Source organism: Lepisma saccharinum, chromosome 1 (genome assembly GCF_977018435.1).
Source record: "Lepisma saccharinum chromosome 1, izLepSacc3.1, whole genome shotgun sequence".
In the NCBI taxonomy this organism is placed as follows: Eukaryota; Metazoa; Arthropoda; class Insecta; order Zygentoma; family Lepismatidae; genus Lepisma; species Lepisma saccharinum.
In genome coordinates, this window is record NC_139229.1 from 25,645,908 (window position 1) to 25,668,804 (window position 22,897).

Below are 22,897 nucleotides of genomic sequence, written 5' to 3' on the forward strand. Positions count from 1 at the left end.
ATCTCCTAACTTAACTTAATCCATTTGATTTTCTTCTCTCAATTTACGCATAGAAATCATCCTCACTAGCACATATGGTCAAAAGTAGAAATAGGATAACTCCGGAAGTTACAATTATATTTCTAGTACGTTACAATGACAGATATCCACAACTTAAACTTCTTTATTTGCAATTTTACAGATTGATACGTATTTGTCACACTTTGTGGCTTTACATTATTGTTTTTTTTTCCTTCAGGCATCTTAGAAGAAGAAGGAATACAAAACACCAACCAACAAATTTTGGGAGTACCATTGACTACTGTCCAGTCTTAATGCAAACAGATACCTTCAAGAATACGAGAAGGTAAGATTCTTGAACGATTTTCCTTTGGTGATGGGATATTTCTCCAATCTGTACTTCTGGCCCGAAGTGATGGGGAAGTTCCCTCGTGGAAAGTTCCATCAATCTTCTCCCTCCTTCTCACGCGTCCTTCGTGGTGTTACTTAACCAATAAGGTGAATTCGAGTGTGAAGTAATTTGATTGATGGCTACTTGTTGCATGGTAGTAGCGATTTAGAGAAAATCATGGCTGAAGCTAACATTAGCTGGTAGGAGAATGGACGGCTTCATTTTCTCACACTCCCGCATGTCAATCTCTCAGTTGGAAGAATGTGTGTTAAGCTGTTGAGATTCTGCATAATAAATACAGTGATACAAAGCATTAGAACAAATAATTTATAAACTGTTTCGCTAAACGCTTGAAAATGGTTGCTATGGTTATTCGAAATCCATGGCAATGGCTAACAAGATGATAAGGAATGTAATGGTTACTGCACAATGAGAAATCTTTCAGCGATTGTCCGGTACTTGCAAATCTATGACAACCGTTACCGGGACAATAGGAAATCTGTGACAACGGTTACCTTGACAATGACAACTCTGTGGCAAAGGGTACCTGAACTGTTGAAAATCTATGACAACGATTACCGAGAAATTGCAACTCTGGCCACGGTTAACGGGCGTTATGAACTCTGTCAACAATTACCGGGATGATAGAAAATCTGTGACAAGGGTTACCAGGACGATATGAACTCACTGGCAATGGTTACCCAAACGATAAAAAAATCTTGATAAGGGTTACCCGAACGATAAAAAATCTGTGCCAGCGGTTACCGGGACAATATAAACTCTGTGGGAACGGTTACCGGGAGGATAGCAACTCCATGGCAACGGTTACCGGGAGAATGACAAGTCTATTCCAACGGTTACCGAGGGGGATATCAAGTCTATGGCAAAGGTTATAGGAATAATAGCAAATCTATGGCAATTGTTAAAAGAACGACAGCGAGAATATGGCAACTTTTGCCGGGACGATATCAAATCTATGGCAACGATTACCGGGACGATAGAAAAACTATGGCAACTGTTTGAGGAACTACAGCAAAACTATTGGCAACAGTTACCAGGCCAATGTGAAATTTATAGAAACTGTTGTGAAACGATATAAATTCTATTGAAAATCTATATGAACTATTAGCAGCACGATATGAAATTATGTTAATACGTATTGGGATGATATATAAGAGGCTATGCGAAATCCATGTTAACGGTTTCCATGGTTATACGGTAACCATGTCAGTGGTTGCTGGGAGAGGAGGACAGTCTTCCTTTACAGTGGTTGCCTGGTGAGACGCTCAATGTAGACAAGTTATACTCCTAAGTAGCATTGAGCTATGCATAATGTTGATCATACTTGATATTCAACCTGCTGATGTCCTAGACACTCTGTAGTTTGGCTGAAATTCATTCATGTCTCTTGAGAACTCTTGCTGCTCTGCCCGCTATACGATAAATTTCTTTTACATCTACACTCAGGTTAGTTTTTCTCATCTTTCATAGCGCGTAAGTTATTTGCAATAGTCGTTCCGTGTGGTGACGTTTAATATCAATCTCAGACTTGTATGCATGGTAGCGAATCGGGATGGAAAACTGCATTCATGCATTGCACATGAACCGCTGATCCCCATCCGCAGAGCTACTAAACTATCGGGGATCTTCGCTTAACAGTTTCCGATTTGGTCCGGCGTAGCTCGCGAGCTAATGATATTATCCGGCCGGTTGCAGAACATAGTACTGACTCCTCGAGCGAATACCAGACTATGAAAGATTTATCTGAATCTCCAGGAGGTTTGCAGTATCTTTCTGGTGGCTGTATCAAGGGTGCGAAATCTCGATAGTTGTCCTCCTCGTTGTGGGAGAAGCAGATGTCGAGGGATCTTGAATGTGCCGAGCTTGAAACTGGCATGGATACGCTTCTGGTCAGCTGAACTTTCTGGTAACCGGATGGACCAGGAGACTTGTTGGGTTGGTCGTCTGCTGAAGAAACCAGGCTGATTAAAGGTTCTTCTTCTGTATCCTTGGTGATGGCTAACTCAGATTTAACATCTTGACTGTTGTTGGCTGTGTGATCTACAGAACAATCTTCTTCGCATGAAGAAGAGGGTTTGGGTTCCTCAACTTCTACAGTTCTTGTGTCCGCATCTTCGTCCAGGTAGTTCTTCGCATTTTCCTGCTCCCCTGCAGGAAGGTTGGGCAGCAGACCACTAAACACTGTTTGGTCGAAGTGAAGCAGGTTTTCTTGAAGTGGCCAGAGTAGAGTGGTCCCCGCGGTCGAACCGAACGATTCGACTTTGAAGTCTTCCGCCCAGGGTTCCAAACCCATGGAGCTGGTCGCACCATCATTGACTCCTATGTGATCTTGTCGTAGTAACGGAGGTCTCTTCTGATCTTTGCATTCTCCAGGTGAACCTAAAGAATAAACACGAAGGTTTAGTGTTCTGAAATCATGTTAATGAACGCATACACAGTTGCTACTTCTCAAAGTTAAAGAGTCAAGTTTCCGAGTCTACCTGACACGCCGTCACCCATCACTTGATTACAATGTAATAATGAGTGCTTCATCCATTTCATCTTATCATTGCTCATTCTCGTAGTCGCGATTAGCAAAAAGTGGCAGAAAAGCGATGCTACAAAACTACAATTGAAGTAATTCTTTAACTGTTTCTTTGATCAGATGCGCACGCAATAGTGTATATTTCCTCTACGCTATCGAAGACTTTAATCTGTCCAAATCATTATGCTATTAACTGCACATGTAATTTCAGGTCTTCTGGATTGTGGAAATATATTCCCTCGAAGCGCTACAGTTAACAAGTATCGATTGATTAATTGATTGATTGAGTTGGTGTTTTAAGTCCACTTTATGCACAGTAAGGCTAATCAGGACTGAGCCTACGGTTTAAAGTGGGATCCACTATGTGCCTCCACCGGGTATCGAACCCGGAACCCCTTGATTGCACCGCACCATACTTAACAAGTACGGAATTGGTACGACAGGGACTAATAGTAAGAAGCATAATGTAATTGCTCGCGCCAATGGGATGTCGCATATTGTATCTAAATATCAGTTGGTAGCCCTGTGCGAACACAAGCACGAATGCGCATGAATCTTCCGTGCTAAGACAGTTGCAAGGATCGTAGTCAGCCCAAAGACTGTGAAGAACAGGCATCGTAGTAGCTTAGCAGCAGCCCAACAGATGTCTCTCGTACGCTTTGTTCTTTCATTGTACAAATACTTTACTAATGGTCTTTGGGAGGAACGGATGAACCAACAGGTTTTAAACATAAAAAAAATGTAAAACGTAATTTGTCACTCTGCCGGGCCTGTTAATACGGTATACGACACAAGTGTAGCGGCCGACTCTACCGTATGTGCAATTGTGAAGGAAAGGGTAACAGCCAATCATATTTAAAAAACTAGAGCCAATCAGAAACAGCCTCCCACCTACTGTTTGGAAGTTGTTTCGCGCTTGACCAGAGATGGTAGCACTGCGCATGTGATACGCTTCAATACAGGGATTATTCGATCTGTTTTGTTCCTTCCATCATCCTCGAGTCCTCCTGACATGGCACGTTGGCCTGTTAAATCACGAATCGCGGCATTGAGGCGTTCCATTCAGGAGAACCAGCAGCCACTGCTATGATCCAATGGGAGGTCGCAATCGATCCGAGCTAAAGCGGAACAGTATAATGAGGTGGGTCAGACAATAGAATACCAAGTACCAATTTTGAATCATGAGATGGATGGAAGGGTTTGTCCCCAATCTCTTCAAATTCCTCGTTTTCGTTTTTCTAGATGCTTACTTTCATTAGTTCGAAATTCTTTAACAGGTATTTCTGCTCCACGTACTATGCAATATACTCCAAAGATGCTGTTTCCTATTTTTATCAACTTAACAATGCATTCTCTTTGATTGCTTTTTGCTCTTTGAAACTCTTTAGAAACGACTCCAGAATGTAACAGGAGAAAAAGCACCGAGAATACAATAAACAAGAGAGGAATTGGAAAAAACAAATTTGTACATTTTACTGAGAAGTACTTCAATGTATAATGGAAGAATTGAATATTTGTGGCATACTAGAAACAAATGCATCACCTGAGGTATTTGTGGTGACCTTATTTTCCTATTTATTTCAAAATGGAGCATTCTGTCATTGTGTGGAGTTTTTATATTAGAGACTGCAAACGTTTGTTCTGTTCAAAATGACGTCAAACATGCCTTCGTCGTTTTCCTGAACTAAGTAAGAAAATTTCAGTAAATAGAGATGTAAGAAACTGATCAACAATGATATGAACGCACAAAGGATATGTGCTGGTTCGATAGAAACCCTTTATGATCTTGTTCGTGAATGGACGCCGAAACATCGTTATCATTTCAAATTACCCTTATAATTATGGAAGGTGAAATTATATTATTCTATTTTACCTCCAGACCCTAGAAAATTATTCATTATTAAAACGCCAGCGAAAATTGTAGTAAGATTCATTCAAGACACTCCTACCAAATTGGAGTATGAGCTGCTTCAAAGCTAGTTCTGAATCACGACTTGAACGACTATTCAGAACAAGTATTAAGAGACTAAATGTAATTTTTTTGCAAGTTTGCAGGTATTAAACATTAACTATTGCTAATTTGAAAATACTAAATTAAAAATGAAGCTCCCAGAAGTTTGCAAGTGCAGTCTAATCTAATCCAATTACAAGTCTAACATTACCATACGAAAACCTAGACATCCTTCTATTCTGTGCTTACTATCGATAAACTTAAAGCTCTAACCAGTCTGTGATTTCCAACCCAAAAATTAAAGTTCTTACGAGGCTGTGATTACCATCACTAAGCATAAACATCCTGCCATTTTGTGATTAACATCTCTAAACCTAAAGCTTTTGCTAGTCTGTGAATACTATCATTAAACATAACGCTCCATCCAGTTTGAGAGTACCATACCTAAACCTAAAGCTCTTTCCACTCTGGGAGTACCATCACTAAACATGAAACTTTGGTAGTCTGTGATTAATATCCTTAAACCTAAAGCTCAACTTCGAGTCAGACAGCCTCCCGCTAAACCTAAAACTCTTTCTAGTTTTGGAGTACCATCAATAAACCTAAAGCTCCTTTTAGTCTTGGATTGCCACTAACCCTAAACCTCTTGTTAGTTTGTGACTACTATACCTAAACCTAAAGCTCCTTCTTCTCTGGGAGTACCATAACTAAACGTTAAGCTCTTTCTTATCTGAGATTACTATCCCTGAACCTAGAGCTCTTTCTAGACTGAGATTACTATCCCTAAACATAAAGCTTCCATTAAATGGGAGTACAATCATTAAACCTAAAGCTCTTGATACTCTGTGATTACTATCCCTAAGCCTAACGCTCATGCTAGTCTGGGATTACTCTCCCTAAGCCTAAAGCTCATCTTCGAGTCTGGAAGTACTATTCCAATATCTAATCTCTTGCCAGGCTGGCGTTACTATCCTTAAACCTAAAGATCCTTCTACCATAACTAAAAGTTATTTCTTATCTGAGATTGCTATCCCTAAACCTAGAGCTCCTCTTAGCCTGGGATTACTATCCTTATACCTAATGTTCATTCCAGCTGGGGAGTACCATTACTAAAACTAAAGTTCTTACATCCCTTAACCTAAATATCCTTCCAATCTGCGAGAACCATACCTAAACCTAAGGCTCTTGTGGTACGTGATTTCTGTCCCTAAACCTAACGCTATTACTAGTCTGTGATTATTATCCCTAAATCAAAAGTACCATCACTAAAACTAAACCTGCGTACAGTCTGATATTACTATCATTAAACGTAAAGCTCCTTCTACTCTTATAGAGTACCATCACTAAACCTAAAGCTCTTGCTAGTATGTGATTACTATCCCTACCATCACTAAAACTAAACCTCCTTCCAGTCTGATATTACTATCCTTAAACGTAAAGCTCCTTCTGCTCTTGGAGTACCATCATTAAATCTAAAGCTCTTGATAGTATGTGATTACTATCCCTACACCTACATCTCTTGCCAGTTTGGGGTTACTATCGCTAAACCTATAGCTCTTGCTCGTCTGGAATTACTAACCCTAAACCTACAGCTCTTGCAAGGCTGTGATTACTATCCTAAACTTAAAGTTCTTTCATTTCTGAGATTATTAACACAACCTAAAGCTCTTGCTAGTATGTGGCTATTATCACTTAACCTAACGTCTTTGCTAATCTGGGATTACTATCCCTGAACCTAAATTTCTTCCTCTTTATAGATTAATATCACTAAACCTAAAGCTCTTGTTACTCTGGGAGTATTATCCCTAAACCTATCGCTCTTGCTCGTCTGGTTTCTCTGGGATTACTATCCCTAAACCTAAAGTTCTTTCTAGACTGGGATTACTATATCTGGACCTAAATCACCACCTACTTTGGGAGTTCCATCAACAGACCTAAAGCTCTTGCTATTCTGGGATTACTATCCCTAAACGTATAGCTCCTTCTAGCCTAGAATTACTATTCCTGGACCTAAACCACCTTCTACTCTGGGAGTACCATCAAAAAACTTAAAGCTCTTGCGATCCTGGGATTACTATCCCTAAACGTATAGCTCCTTCTAGCCTAGGATTACTCTTCCTGGACTTAAACCACCTTCTACTTTGGGAGTACCATCACAAGACCTTAAGGTCTTCTTATTCTGGGATTACTATCCCTAAACGTATAGCTTCTTCTAGCCTGGGATTACTATCCCTGGACCTAAAACACCTTCTACTTTGGGATTACCATCACTAAACCTAAAGCGCTTGCTATTCTAGGATTACTATCCCTAAACGGATATCTCCTTCTAGCCTGGGATTACTTTTCCTGGACCTAAACCACCTTCTGCTTTTGAAGTACCATCACCAGACGTAAAGCTCCTGCTATTCTGGGATTACTATCCCTAAACGTATAGCACCTGCTATTCTGGGATCACTAACCCTAAACGTATAGCTCCTTCTAGACTGGGATTACTATTCCTCGACCTAAACCACCTTCTACTTTGGGAGTACCATCAGCACACCTTAAGGTCTGGTTTTCTGGGATTACTATCCCTAAACCTAAAGTTCTTTCTAGACTGGGATTGCTATACCTGGACCTAAATCACCACCTACTTTGGGAGTTCCATCAACAAACCTAAAGCTCTTGCTATTCTGGGATTACTATCCCTAAACGTATAGCTCCTTCTAGCCTTGGGTTACTATACCTGGACCCAAACCACCTTCTAAAGCTCTTACTATTCTGGTGGTACTATCCCTAAACGTATAGCTCCTTCTAGCCTGGGATTACTATCCCTGGACCTAAAACACCTTCTACTTTGGGATTACCATCACCAGACCTAAAGCTCTTGCTATTCTGGGATTACTATCCCTAAACGGATAGTTCCTTGTAGCCTGGGATTACTATTCCTGGACCTAAACCACCTTGTGCTTTTGGAGTACCATCGCCAGACCTAAATTTCTTGCTATTCTGGGATTACTATCCCAAAAGGTATAGCTCCTTCTAGCCTTGGATTACTATACCTGGACCTAAACCACCTTCTAAAGCTCTTGCTATTCTAGGAGTACTATCCCTAAACGTATAGCTCCTTCTAGCCTGGGATTGCTATTCCTGGACCTAAACCACCACCTATTTTGGGAGTACCATCACCAGACCTAACTAATAGTTCTGGGAGTATTATCCCTAAGCGTATAGCTCCTTCTAGTCTGGGATTACTATCCGTGGATCTAAACCACCACCTACTTTGGGAGTACCATCAACAGACCTAAAGCTCTGGCTAGTCTGGAATTACTATCCCTAAATTAGTATAGAGCTAATATCTCTCTAGATGTATTACTAACACTGACCCTAATCCATGCTGCTTTGGAAGTCGGAACCCTAAACCTAAAGCCATTTAGAATACTAACCAAAGGAAACCAGCGAACTTCAAATCTAAACTTAGTGCCAATTTAGCATTTTAGGAAAATTGACCTTAAGTCATAAATGCTCTCAGCGATAACCTAATACCTTTGTCATTGTGTGAATACGAACCCTATACATAAAACAACTTCCAACAATCATCAAGACACCAAAAACTTCACTTACCTTTGATTGATCTAAGATTCTGAAAAGTTGGCGAGACTTGAGTACATTCCACGTCAACTTCACTTGTAGACGAAGTCGGTGACACGTAGCTGAGGTCACTATCTCCTGGGAGTTGATTGGTAGTGGATTTTGCACCCAGAATCCTCTTGTGACCTCTAGGAGGCCTGATGGGAGACGCGCTACCATTAACTGGATCAGCTGCGGCAAGTGATTGGTCAGGAACCAAGAGACCAGCTCCTGTTTCAGGTGCTGAGGGAACGATGTTGATATTTAGCTGAAGATCTTCAGTGGGAATTGTGGTTGTGATCAACTCCTGCACCTGGGTTTGAGATGATGTCAGGCTTTCCCGTCGTCTTGCTCTCTCCTCAATCACTACGTCATAGGTGGGCGGTGGGGAATCAGGGATGGGAGTCGTTTGGCAGCTTCTGCTCGTAGCAAGGCACCGGGAAGATGAAAGACGCCTGTGTCTTGGAGTGTCTTCTGGTGGTAGATCCTCGGACGTGACGGCTGGTTCTAACTCAGACGACTCGGACATCGTGCTGGAAAACAATCAAATCAAACATTAAGAAGGCTAATGATGGTGAAGTAAGCATCCGCAAAGTATTATCGTCAAGAAATTGAAGGAGTGGAATGATAATAGATTGAATGGCAGACATTTTTTCCGGATGTACATGGTTTCCACATTAAACCTCCCCGATTTCAAATTACAATTGTGAGGAAACTATTCGCCATAGAGCCTTGCGGTTTACATCATGTAAAGCATCTCAAAAAGTTTTTTGTGTGTGGAAGGTTGCTTCGTCACTGAAAACACATTACTCAGGTAGTTGGGCTTTGACTAGATTCGGTTCAGCATCTCAATAGGAAACTGTACACGTTGTGGTTTGTTCTGTGGCTGCAGCATCTGAACAATTTGAACTTTGCATGCATACAGAAGAAGACCTTTATACAGCAACTTGTGAGCTGGTGAGCATGGGATGTTCAGCTCTCGTGACGCTCTGAGAACTGAGTGACGGGCTTCTCTCGAAGGTCTCTCTGATCACCATCACCCTTCGTATAATCTACCTGGTAGACCGAGAAATATTGCTATCGCTCGTATAATCTACCAGAGTAGGCCACACTGTAAAAAGCCCTCTTGTGATCTTAAGCACCCGTGTTCTAGCAATGCTGGACTATTTGCGGAAGCAGAGCTCGACCAAGAATCTTTGAAGAGTCAACACAGAACTAACTGGCCGGGGCGCGTCGCTGCTTATATACAATTCTGAGCGCAGCGCCAGCGCCTCTAGTGGATACTCGTGAACTACGAGAGCGCTGCTTAACATTGAGGGCCATCTACACAGGTTAACAATGAACTATTAAACCAATAACGCTCCCTAGTGAGATATGGTAGAACTTCGTTCTCTACCAAGCATAGCAGTGAAATCCTATGCAGAAGCGATAACAAGACAGATAAGATTAGACAATGCTATTCAACAATAAAAAGAACAAATGCGTAACTTTGTAACGATCTAGCGGGATCTTTGCAACCTCTACCGTTTTATCAGATGTTCGTTCTCTACCAGAACCTGACCGTAGGTTAACACTACTTCCAGTAGCTAGGAACTTGTCATACAAAGCCTTAATTGTCTCTACGTCTGGTGGCTCCCGTTCAAACGCACGTCTGAAATGTCTTTGGACTGAAATTTGGCGATTTCGTTTCCGCATACCACACCACACACTGCGCGCTCTCTTGTGCTGCCATCATTGACTAATTACTCAGCACCTAAAAAAATAGTAATAATAAACAAGAATCCTTTTTGAGTTGCTTTACATGATGCCGCAAACCGCAAGGCTCCATGTGGAATATCATCCTCACAATTGTAATTTGAAATCAGTGAGGTATAATGTGGACACCCTGTATAAAAGGCCTTAAAAGGTATGACTTTGAAGGGCGAAAAGATCAAAACCGACAGATTATGAACAAGTAGGACAGTGCAAAGAAAAATTGTAAAAAGAGATAGCAAAAAAAAACCTGTAATACATAGAAAGTGCGCATAAAACAGCAAATTAAGAGAAACCAAGGCAATATAAGGAAGAAACTGAAGTTCATATAAACTGTAGGGGAAAAGTAGAACGCTAATAACGACCGAAGTAGAAGACATGTGCCTCCTCAGTGGCATAGAGGTGACGTCGTTGCCTTGTAATCAAGGTATCCTCGGTTCCATATCCGATGGACGTACATGATGGTTTGGATCACACTTTAAACTGTAAGTCCAGTCCCAATTAGCCTATCTGTGCATAATCTGGACTTAAAACTAAAGACAACTAAAATAACTAATGACTTACCTGAATTCAAGTCCTGTAACTGAAGTATCACTATTATTATGCGACGTTATGCAGGAAATGAAGTTAAAGAAAAGTGAGAACAGAAATATATATATTTAGAATAGATATCCACCAGGTAGAAGTAAGAATGCCGAAGTTCGTTGCCCAACCTGAAGAAAAAAGGGCAACTATTGAAATGCGACTTCAGAAATGAAACTTACTTTTCAAAGTGTATAATTGATTGATTCAGTTGGCGTTTTTAGTCCACTTTATGCACAGTTAGGTTAATTGGGATTGGACCTACAGTTTAAAGTGGGATCCGAACCACGATGTGCCTCCACCGGGTATCGAACCTGGGACCCCTTGATTACAAGGCGACGACGCTACCTTCAAAGTGTGTAAAAACACATGTGTAAAAATATAAAACGTCAGTAAGTTACAGGGAAGTGGAAATAAATAATTGCCAAATTAAATTTAAGCCCCTATCACACGGAACTGGATTTCTAGTAGGAATGCCCTAGTTGGCGCTAAACTGACTTTCTAGGTAGAAATCATGGCCGCCGGGCCGACTGCTTGACTGGTTTGGAGGAATAGGACATGTTCTAATTGCTACTTGCTTTCCTCGACTGGAGTCTCTGTGGAACAGCCAATCGCAGCAAAGTTGGCCATGTGAAGATAATCTGTGAGTTTGCAAAGGAGCGTTTTTTGTCTGTGGTTTCCGAGTGCTGGCTGTTTATGCTATATAGTTTCTCCGTTTCTCGATAAAGAAAAGGAAATTGATGACGTGCAGTGCATTCGTGTTAAGTTCATTAATATTTAGGTATTTATGCAAAGCGATGAGATGTGTACGTGACAAATATGATTAGCTGAAAATGAAAATCCTTATTATTACAAGTGTATTAATAAATGTTTGATTTTTTTTGTGTGAATGAATCCTGCGAATCTCATGTATGAATAATGCAAACCCGAGTTAAAAAGCTTTTTCGGTACGCATTGATTACCATTTTTTTTCGAGCCAATCTCTAGTTCATTCTTTTCCTTTTTTAATAAAAGCACAAAGCAGTAATTCTCCTACAACATTCTTCAAATTGCTCGTCCACCTTTTAAGCCGGCTTTAGACGAAAGGATTTCCATTAACATTTTTGCTATCATAAATGCTACGTAAATGCTTCCAAAAATCTTATAAGAGATAGTACTTTACAGTTTTACACCAAAGCATTTCATGGATCATTTCGGTTAGGTGTTCCAATTACAATGTATAATACATACAGCACGAAAGGCCTGTCGAGTTACACCGTTTATGGTGAGTGCACGGTGTTTACAATTGAAAAATCTAAAATATTCTTCCATACGTGTGCAGTAAACGTTGTAATTTATGTATTTTATCAGCGCCATTCTTCTCTACCTAAAACCATTTAATACGAAGCGATATTCCTCTCGGTTGAATAGTTATCGTCGTTTAAAAGTGTGAAGTGATACGTTGTTTACATCTCACGCGGCCGCCATTATGGGAACAAAAGACTGTCGACAAGTACGGTGTAACAAGTATCGTGTGAAGCGAAAACTAGCCAGTCCAACTTCAACTAGGGCATTCCTACTAGAAATCCAGTTCCGTGCGATAGGGGCTTTATTTACATTCATCCATTTATAACTATGAAAACTACATTCTCGGAATCTGTGGAGCAAGGCCGCGCCTAACGGTAGAGAAGAAGAGGAAGCGAATGGGCGGAGCTAAGCAGTGCGCACTGCTGCAGCCACGTTTTCCCCTCCATGCACTCACTCATGCGTTCATTGGTCGAGCCCTCTCAAGTCCTACTTGCGCAGGGGACTTGTTTTCGTTCGCTTGCTCCAGACATTCCCGGGACAGAGTGTAATTAGAAATTTCAGTAACTTACTAATTGCGTCTTATTCTCCTTCTTTCCTGCTCTTGTCGTCTGTTTCTCTTCCTGTTGCTTCGTCTTGTTTTCGAATGCAGAAGCACCTTGATGACGTCCTCATAATCTGGAGGAGCTTCGTAAACTGGCGGATTATCGGGTGCCTCTTCGTTTATTCCCGCTTCCTCTGGAAAAGATAAAGTGCGCGTTAATTTTGTGACACGTCATAGAAAGACGCAATTTTTGAACAACCCTCGTACATAGGCAGTTTTCTAAGTACACTACTCAGGATAAATTCGGATCGCACTTTCAACTGTCTTCCTTTCTTTCTAATTCGGTTATTTTTTGTGGTTTTCTACCTCTTGGGTTAATCGCGACGATGAGGAAGAATGATGAGCTGGTGAAATGGACAATTGTACACACTACAGAGAAACATCCACGCCTTAAGCACGGTTCGAACCGGAGACCTTCGCTTCCATAGCATTCTCTAATGATTCCTAGATGTAGTTCCAGCTAGACCCTTGAAACCCACAGATAATGATGTTGTTGTTAAACCCAATTGACTTAAAGTGGAAATTGCTATAATCCTTTAGATACCACCCCTGCTATAAATATCGCTAAACAAGAAATCAATAAAAAATGTCCTACGCAAACTAATAAATATAATTATATCTCTAAAAAGAATTAATAACCAAACACCAGCAGTAACTAACGTTGACGAATGTACTAAGGCCGAAACTGGCGGTAGGAGCAGCTATGGCTGAAATAATTTGAATTCGGGGGCCTCCCCGATGGCGCAGTGGTAGCGTCGTCGCCTTGTAATCAAGGGGTCCCGGGTTCGATACCCGGTGGAGGCACAAGTGGTTCGGATCCCACTTTAAACTGTAGGTCCAGTCCCGATTAGCCTTACTGTGCATAAAGTGGACTTAAAACAATAAATCAATCAATCAATTTGAATTCATTTTTTTGTTTTTTGTTTGTTTATGCACAGATAGGCTAATCGTGACTGGATATACAGTTTCAAACTGGGGTCCAAACAAATAAGTGCCTACAGAGGGTATCGAACCCGGGACCCCTTGAAGGCGACGAAGTTACCAACGCAGTTCTTATGGCTGCAAGAAGAAATTAAATTTGTGCACCCTTAGCTATGTAAGAAAGCAATAATTTTAGTAATTAGCTGATTCGAGCATAACGTGAACTTTCCCTAGAAAGACTTAAGTTCAAAAACTATTAGGTGTTTTAAACAAAATGTTTACATATGTATGATAATCATGTGTTTATTGTAACTTTGAAATGTCACCAAGAACACAGCGCTTTGCGCGCGTACCAACATGCATTTGTTTCTTTATACGCACGCCAGTAAGAATGTTGCGCCAGTCAGGCGAGAGCTCGCGAACAGTGTGACTGCTGGGACGTTTATGCAAAAGCAGCTCCGGTGTGCATTGCGATATATACCAGAATATTTGTTATGTGTAGTACTCATGATAGCAATAAAACATCAAAAATACAAACAACATATATATATATATATTAACGTCTCCCCTCATTCTATTTACTACAAAGCAACTCAAGTCGCTTTCGCCTAGCCTGTTTGTTTTCTAATGCCTGCTTAACTATATATTTACATCCTCCAATTTATTTTAGCAAAATTCCAGTACATGTTTCACGCACTTTCTTCGTGCCAATTTCCTATATTTTTATTATATTTCGCCCAGTGGCGTTCCGATTGGGCGGTTTGAATGAGGGGGGGCCTAAATAGGGATGGGCGTTCGAACCTGAATCAGAATTATGCAAATTACTAAGCCTGTATCCGAATCATCAATGTTTTTTTTTTTTTAAAAAAAAGGTACAGTTAGGGTAGGGGATTCCAGTAACTACTGTTGAAGCCACAGACGAAACTTGGAGAGGGACAGGGAGGCACCCCCCACAAAAAATACTTTCAGATTTATTAAAATTTACAAGTTAAGGTTATTTTGCTAACCTGAGACCTGACAGCCACGACATGAAAATTAGAAATTTAAGTTAATGTGAAAATGTCAAACATCATTGGCAAACTAATAAGGTACCGTACTGCATGAGAATATAGTATCAGTCTTGTCAAATTGCTAAAAATAACCTAAATTCATTTAGAAGGACAATTCATTTAGAAGGTATATACAGATGAATTATAAACAAATATTGATCAAAATTCTGTGTTTCTGCTTCAAATTTCATGCCCCATTAATTACTTTTTATTTTTCTAAATTAACTCCGACGTCACACAGAATTTGATTTCGTTTTAGTTACCATTGAATGAAATATGCTTTTTCATACCCTGAGTGACATCTAGTGAATGCTATCAAGTATATACATTCTTGTGTTATACACGAAATAAGTGTTCTATTGTTGAAGAATATAACGTGTAAAGCTTGTCGTGTCGCTCCGGTACGAAAGATTAAATTTATTCCTGAAAAATTGTTTCCAAGTTAACATGTGTCGCTTGTAACTTCGGCCGTAAAGGTGTCGGACAAAGAAACACTCACCTAAGAATTCGCTGATGGTCCTTATGTGGCTCTGGATATCCCTCTGCCTCCTTGCTCTAGCCCCCATCCGGTACAGGAGAAAAACCAAGGTGCCGATCAGCATTATTAAACCTGGAAACGCAGAAACAATCATCACTCGACAATGCTCCATATGTGTCATTCCATGCCAAACCAACACAGCCTCCAACCTGACCATCTCCGATTTTCATGAAATTTTGGGAATTGAAACTATGCATGGAACATAGTAACTATAACAATTTTTAGTTTCGTTTGTCTTGTAATTGTTAAATTATTCAAGGTCAAAGTTAACAGAAATTGCCCTTTTTGAGCTCGCATAGCTATACTTAATGTGCTGTAACTCCGCCCCTATTTCGCCTAGGAAGCTCAAATAAAGCGTATTGTACAGGGAATTGAACAAGCTTTCCAGTGATATATAACAATCCTACCTTCCGATAAAAATATAATTTTGTCAATTGACCTTGACTTTTGACCTTGAATATCTCAAAACACGTCATCACCAAAAATCGTGAAAAAATATATTTGGTCCCTCATGCCATACTATAAAACATATCAAAAAATCATTCTGGGACTGCAATGGGATCAGAAGATACAAAATAATATGTGTAACTATGTGACTGGAAAAAGCCTCATTACATGAACTATGACGAGTCAAAAGTCTTCTAACACCCACTACAAAATGTAAAGGAGTTATCCTGGTCATGAAAGAAATAGGTTAGGCACAGGGAGATCTCTAGCTGTGTGTGTCAAGCGCAGGTCCGGTATAGTGTTGACCGCCATATTGAATTCAACGCAAAAATTTCAAAGCAAAGGGTGATGTGATATATCAAATCAGGCTAGAATTTCACGAGGAATTTCAGTCACATAGTTACTTATTATTTTGTATCTTCTGATCCCATTGCACTCCCAGAATGATTTTTTGTTATCCAAGGGTAGGTTTGTTATATACCAATGGAAAGCTTGTTTAACTCCCTGTACAATAAGATTGATTTGAGATTCCTAGGCGAAATAGGAGCGGAGTTACAGCACATTTAGTATAGCTAAGCGGGCTCAAAAAAGGCAATTTCTGTTAACATTGACCTTGAATAATTTAACAATTACAAGACAAGCGAAACTAAAAATTGTTACAGTTACTAAGTTCCATGCATAGTTTCAACTCCCCAAATTTCATGAAAATCGGAAATGGCCAAGTTGGAAATTGCACATACCCGTGTTGATTTGGCATGGAATGACTCATATGCAACAATCAAATAACCTGAATGTTGTCAAGAAAGTAAACTTTATGCACACCATCCAGTCTGGTGTATTAGCATGTATATATTTTTGTTCTTTAGCGCCGATTTTTCTGCCATTTTTGGTCAATCGCAACGATGAGGATGAGATGATCGAAAGTCGGCCACTTTAACGCTCTTGGCAAGCGAGCCTATTTCCAATTGGGTATAGACTTCAACGACCGATTTATACGCAATCTTAACGGCTCAGGACGTTGCCGATGTGTGCACACAAAAGAGTCCTTATATGCAGGGATTAGATCAGTGTGCTCCAGAGACTGGACACGCTGCCTTCCTGGCATCTTGTAGTGCAGTGCATCCGTCGATGGATTGTGTCCTTATCTGCCAGTCCTGAAGTCCGCTTCTGCTGTGTCCCTAGCCAAGTAGGCAAAAAGTTTCAACGAAGTAGCTGCTGACAAGTCTGTTAATGAAGAAGGCTACTTTCTCGTCCACCTTCTGGCAACCAGGGACCTGCAGAATGTGTTTCGTTACTTCCTTCTTGACACTTGGCACGACGAGTAGGGTGAGGTAACGACGAACAAGCTTCGCGCTGTCAAGCCCACCATAGGTGGAAGGCGTTCTTCGTAGGTTACTCCTTCGTATTATACAAGGCAGTCTCACACATGATCACTTGCTGCAAGGGCTGGACCCTTCAATATGTCGTGTCCGTAATGTCTTTTAAATGTTCTGCACATTCTCATTACTTTCCTCAGACAAACTTTTAATATGTCCAACTGTTTATCATCCATGTTGGGAGATGATAACAGACTGTGTCCTAGCAAATGAAGACCACATGGAAAGAACGTGCTTTGTCCATTTTATTGATTTTACAGCGTTTTAACAAGTGAAGGCCACATGGAAAGAAAATGCCTTGTCCATTTTATTGACTTTCCAGTTTTTAACAAATGAAGGTCACATGGAAAGAAGGTGCTTTGTCCATTTTATTGACTTTACAGTGTTTTAACAGATGAAGACCACAATCAAAGAACATGCTTTGTCCATTTTATTGATTTTACAGTGTTTTAACAGATGAAGACCACAATCAAAGAACATGCTTTGTCCATTTTATTGATTTTACAGTGTTTTAACAAATAAAGACCACATAGAAAGAACATGCTTTGTCCATTTTATTGACTTTCCAGTGTTTTAACAAATGAAGGCCACATGGAAAGAAAATGCTTTGTCCATTTTATTGACTTTACAGTGTTATAACAAATGAAGGTCACATGGAAAGAAGGTGCTTTGTCCATTTTATTGACTTTACAGTGTTTTAACAGATGAAGACCACAATCAAAGAGCATGCTTTGTCCATTTTATTGATTTTACAGTGTTTTAACAGATGAAGACCACAATCAAAGAACATGCTTTGTCCATTTTATTGATTTTACAGTGTTTTAACAAATAAAGACCACATAGAAAGAACATGCTTTGTCCATTTTATTGACTTTACAGTGTTTTAACAAATGAAGGCCACATGGAAAGAAAATGCTTTGTCCATTTTATTGACTTTACAGTGTTTTAACAGATGAAGACCAGAATCAAAGAACATGCTTTGTCCATTTTATTGATTTTACAGTGTTTTAACAGATGAAGACCACAATCAAAGAACATGCTTTGTCCATTTTATTGATTTTACAGTGTTTTAACCAATAAAGACCACATAGAAAGAACATGCTTTGTCCATTTTATTGACTTTCCAGTGTTTTAACAAATGAAGGCCACATGGAAAGAAAATGCTTTGTCCATTTTATTGACTTTACAGTGTTTTAACAGATGAAGACCACAATCAAAGAACATGCTTTGTCCATTTTATTGACTTTACAGTGTTTTAACAAATGAAGGCCACATGGAAAGAAAATGCTTTGCCCATTTTATTGACTTTACAGTGTTTTAACAGATGAAGACCACAATCAAAGAACATGCTTTGTCCATTTTATTGATTTTACAGTGTTTTAACAAATAAAGACCACATAGAAAGAACATGCTTTGTCCATTTTATTGACCTTACAGTGTTTTAACAAATGAAGGCCTGGAAAGAAAATGCTTTGTCCATTTTATTGAATTTAGAGTGTTTTAACAAATGAAGGCCACATGGAAGGAAAATGCTTTGTCCATTTTATTGACTTTACAATGTTTTAACAAATGAAGGCCACATGCAAGGAAAATGCTTTGTGCATTTTATTGACTTTACAGTGTTTTAACAGATGAAGGCCACATGGAAAGAAAATGCTTTGTCCATTTTATTGACTTTACAGTATTTTAACAGATGAAGACCACACGAAAAGAAAATGCTTTGTCCATTTTATTGATTTTACAGTGTTTTAACAAATGAAGGCCACATGGAAAGAAAATGCTTTGTCCATTTTATTGAATTTAGAGTGTTTTAACAAATGAAGGCCACATGGAAAGAAAATGCTTTGTCCATTTTATTGACTTTACAGTGTTTTAACAAATGAAGGCCACATGCAAGGAAAATACTTTGTGCATTTTATTGACTTTACAGTGTTTTAACAGATGAAGGCCACATGGAAAGAAAATGCGTTGTCCATTTTATTGACTTTACAGTGTTTTAACAGATGAAGACCACATGGAAAGATCGTGCTTTGTCCATTTTATTGATTTTACAGTGTTTTAACAAATGAAGGCCACATGGAAAGAAAATGCTTTGTCCATTTTTTTGACTTTACAGTGTTTTAACAAATGAAGGCCACATCGAAAGAAAATGCTTTGTTCATTTTATTGACTTTACAGTGTTTTAACAAATGAAGGCCACATGGAAAGAAAATGCTTTGTCCATTTTATTGATTTTACAGTGTTTTAACAAATGAAGGCCACATGGAAAGAAAATGCTTTGTCCATTTTATTGAATTTAGAGTGTTTTAACAAATGAAGGCCACATGCAAGGAAAATACTTTGTGCATTTTATTGACTTTACAGTGTTTTAACAGATGAAGGCCACATGGAAAGAAAATGCTTTGTCCATTTTATTGACTTTCCAGTGTTTTAACAAATGAAGACCACATGGAAAGATCGTGCTTTGTCCATTTTATTGACTTTCCAGTGTTTTAACAAATGAAGGCCACGTGGAAAGAAAATGCTTTGTACATTTTATGGACTTTACAGTGTTTTAACAAATGAAGGCCACATCGAAAGAAAATGCTTTGTCCATTTTATTGACTTTACAGTGTCTTAACAAATGAAGGCCACATGGAAAGAAAATGCTTTGTCCATTTTATTGATTTTACAGTGTTTTAACAAATGAAGGCCACATGGAAAGAAAATGCTTTGTCCATTTTATTGACTTTACAGTGTTTTAACAAATGAAGGCCACATCGAAAGAAAATGCTTTGTCCATTTTATTGACTTTACAGTGTCTTAACAAATGAAGGCCACATGGAAAGAAAATGCTTTGTCCATTTTATTGATTTTACAGTGTTTTAACAAATGAAGGCCACATCGAAAGAAAATGCTTTGTCCATTTTATTGATTTTACAGTGTTTTAACAGATGAAGACCACAATGAAAGAACGTGCTTTGCAGGGACGTCGTTTGGGGGGGCTGGGGGGTCTCTGGCCTCGGCAGTTGTAACTCTGGCCCCCACAAACAAAATTTCGATCTCTTAAAAATTATCCTAAATTAATACTACGTATTATTTTCTGGTAAATTTGTAGCAGAGTTTGGAAACACTGAGCGGGAACAAACCTGCTATTCCGAAGAAAATCTTCGGAAGCAAATGTAGAACAGCAAAATTCCACCCTTTCCTTGCTTAGCAGTTTATAACCAAAGGCATAAAATCTGCCTGCTTTGAGGTTATTACTCTTGCCCTACCCTAAGTTTGTGAAAACCTTTTGCCTTTTGTTGCAAATTACCCTTCCGTTACAGATGGAATCAAAGACACCACCGAGGCCGAGCGGTCAACAGTAGGGTGTCGAGCTACATATGGAGAGAGTTCTCCAGTACTGACATTGTTCTGAGATTTAAAATTGCTCCTTGCTTCACTTCAGAGCAACAAATTAGCTTTGTGTTTTTGCTTGCGAGCAAGGTCTGCTATCGGGTTGCTACGGTCACTGTGTTTTTATTCGTGTGTGGGAAGAGTTCTAGCGTTGTTGTGCATTTCCATTTTGAATGGATAAATTTATCAAAACTGGATATTTTAAAACTATCTCAAAACATGTGGAACATGACGACAATGAAGATGATGTTGATCCAAGTTCTGACGTTCCAAAGTTAGGCAAAACAAGTGAATGTACTAATGTGAAAATAATTACTGATCTTGGGGTAGATAATCCTAGGCAACCACTTTTGCAAAACTATCCAAATACTACGTTCGGAAAGTGAAAGCGATTATTTCAAAAATACTGGTTTCCATCTGCGCCGTGGCTAGAATAGTGGAACTTGACGCATGCTTTTGTTTTCCATGCCGTAAATTTGGCACAGATTCAGGATATGCAGAATCAAGTTTCAGGAAAATAGAGATTCGCAACTGGAAGAAACCATGTGAAAAAATTAAGGAAAACGGAGGAACGTCCTATCATCTAAAATGCATGGAACTGTGGGCGAATTACAAAGTGAGTACCAATCAGTTTTGTAAAACAATTATATGTGTGTGTGTGTGTGTGTGTGTGTGTTCGTAGTTTAACTTAAATAATGAAATATGTATATGTCTGTATATCGAGTGTTCAAATTGAAAAAATGCTGAGGAGAAAAGTCATATCAGCTTCCCTTTTCAAATTTTGAGATTTGTACCTAAAACATACGGACTGATGGTTCAAAGTAAATAACACAAATTTTCCAATTAATGTACAAGAGTTCAGTAATCACTGATCTCGTCTCAGTGGACTTTTATTTCATATCAGAATTATTTTTCTTAGAGGAAGGCAAATTAATCAGGAAATATTTTCTCATCAAATACATATTGTAATTTGCAAACCAACAACAGTATTAATTTTAATGTAAAATTCAGTACAGAAACTGACAATTTATATGCTGATATTAATGTAATATTTACTTGAAGTTGAAAGAAATGATTACGTCAAATTCTTAGCAATAGCAAAATATGATCGAGAATATTTAAGAGGAAAATTATTTACCTGGTCATGAGTTAAATTAAAAATTTCAATTTGAACACTGGATGTACTTTGATTTTCGTTTCCTGATTTTACATTACTTTACTGACACTTCTGGCTAATGTCAAAGATATGCAACTGTGATACAAGAAATTAATGCATGGACAGTAACAAAAAAAGCGCCTGCCTCTCCAGGCGAGGACATCGCGTAGTGGTAATGTCGTCACCATATCGATATCTAGATCTAGTGGACGCACATAGTGGTTTGGATCCAACTTTAAACTGTACGTCCAGTCCCGATTGGCCTATCTGTGCATGAAGAGGACTTAATACAAAAACTCACGGACTCGAACTTAGATCAATTTGGGACAAAATCGTAATTCTGTAGCTAACGTGCTCAGCCACTGAGGCGGCTAGAATTCAATAGGTTTTCATTTTGGCTATTGTACCTTTTTTCCTACCTCGTAGGTTAATTTTTACAAGTCGATGTGGATGGATGAATGATGGACGGATGGAAAGGTGATGGAAGCATAGACAAACAGAATGAGTCACCAATGGCTGGTGGAGGTTTGAACATGGGATCTCTGATTCCGTAGCCCTTTACGCTTACCACTCCGCCACGAACACTGGAATAAATTAAATAAGTAATGCCATTGTTTAGAATGGATGTCGGGGAGAGTGGAAGCCTAGCTAATAACAATGTACACTAATGCATTGTTGGCATTGCTAGCAGATGTTAACAGTCTATCGATACCTCACACAACGGAGAAATAATCTTCACCTATATTTGCATTGTTTTAAAAAATATATATAGCACTGACGAACGAAGGAACAAAGCTAATCTTTATGGTCTAGAGCAGGAATTTCCAAATTTCGCAGCGCCCTTAGTGTTTCAAGATTTTTTCACGGCGTCCAAATCAGAATGTAGGCCTATCTAATACTTGCTTTGATTGATTGATTTTTGAATTGATGTTTTAAGTCCATTTCATGCACAATAAGGCTAATCGGAACTGGACCTACAGTTTAAAGTGGGATCCGAACCACTATGTGCCTGCACCGGGTAACGAACCCGTGACCCCTTTATTACAAGGTGGCGACTCTAACACTACGCCACCGGGGAGACCCTATCTAACACTTGTAACGCTCTGTTAGTGTGCATAGCTTGCTTTCCTTAAGTTAAAAAATAAACATATATTTCAAATTCAGACACATTTTTTATGTAAAATGTTCTAAATAAGAACATGTATTTGGAACAATCATATCAATAACTGAATTTCAGTGAAAATATTGGAACATCTCGCGGCGGCCCCGTACGCCTACCAGGGCGCCCCAGGGCGCCGCGACGCACACTTTGGG

At 39.3% G+C, this 22,897-nt stretch overlaps 1 protein-coding gene across 1 annotated transcript in view; it reads right to left on the minus strand.

Moving 5' to 3' along the window:
- Window positions 1-474: 474 nt before the first annotated feature.
- Culd (CUB and LDLa domain) overlaps window positions 475-22,897 on the minus strand; it is a 77,332-nt gene continuing 54,909 nt past the window's right edge. The window contains exons 11-16 of the mRNA XM_083137430.1: window positions 15,188-15,298; window positions 14,587-14,601; window positions 12,687-12,852; window positions 8,491-9,029; window positions 1,737-2,791; window positions 475-675 (exon numbers count right to left, since the gene is read on the minus strand). Of these exons, the coding sequence (XP_082993556.1) occupies window positions 2,022-2,791; window positions 8,491-9,029; window positions 12,687-12,852; window positions 14,587-14,601; window positions 15,188-15,298 (1,601 nt within the window). The 3' untranslated portion in view covers window positions 475-675; window positions 1,737-2,021. The remainder of the gene's footprint in view (window positions 676-1,736; window positions 2,792-8,490; window positions 9,030-12,686; window positions 12,853-14,586; window positions 14,602-15,187; window positions 15,299-22,897) is intronic.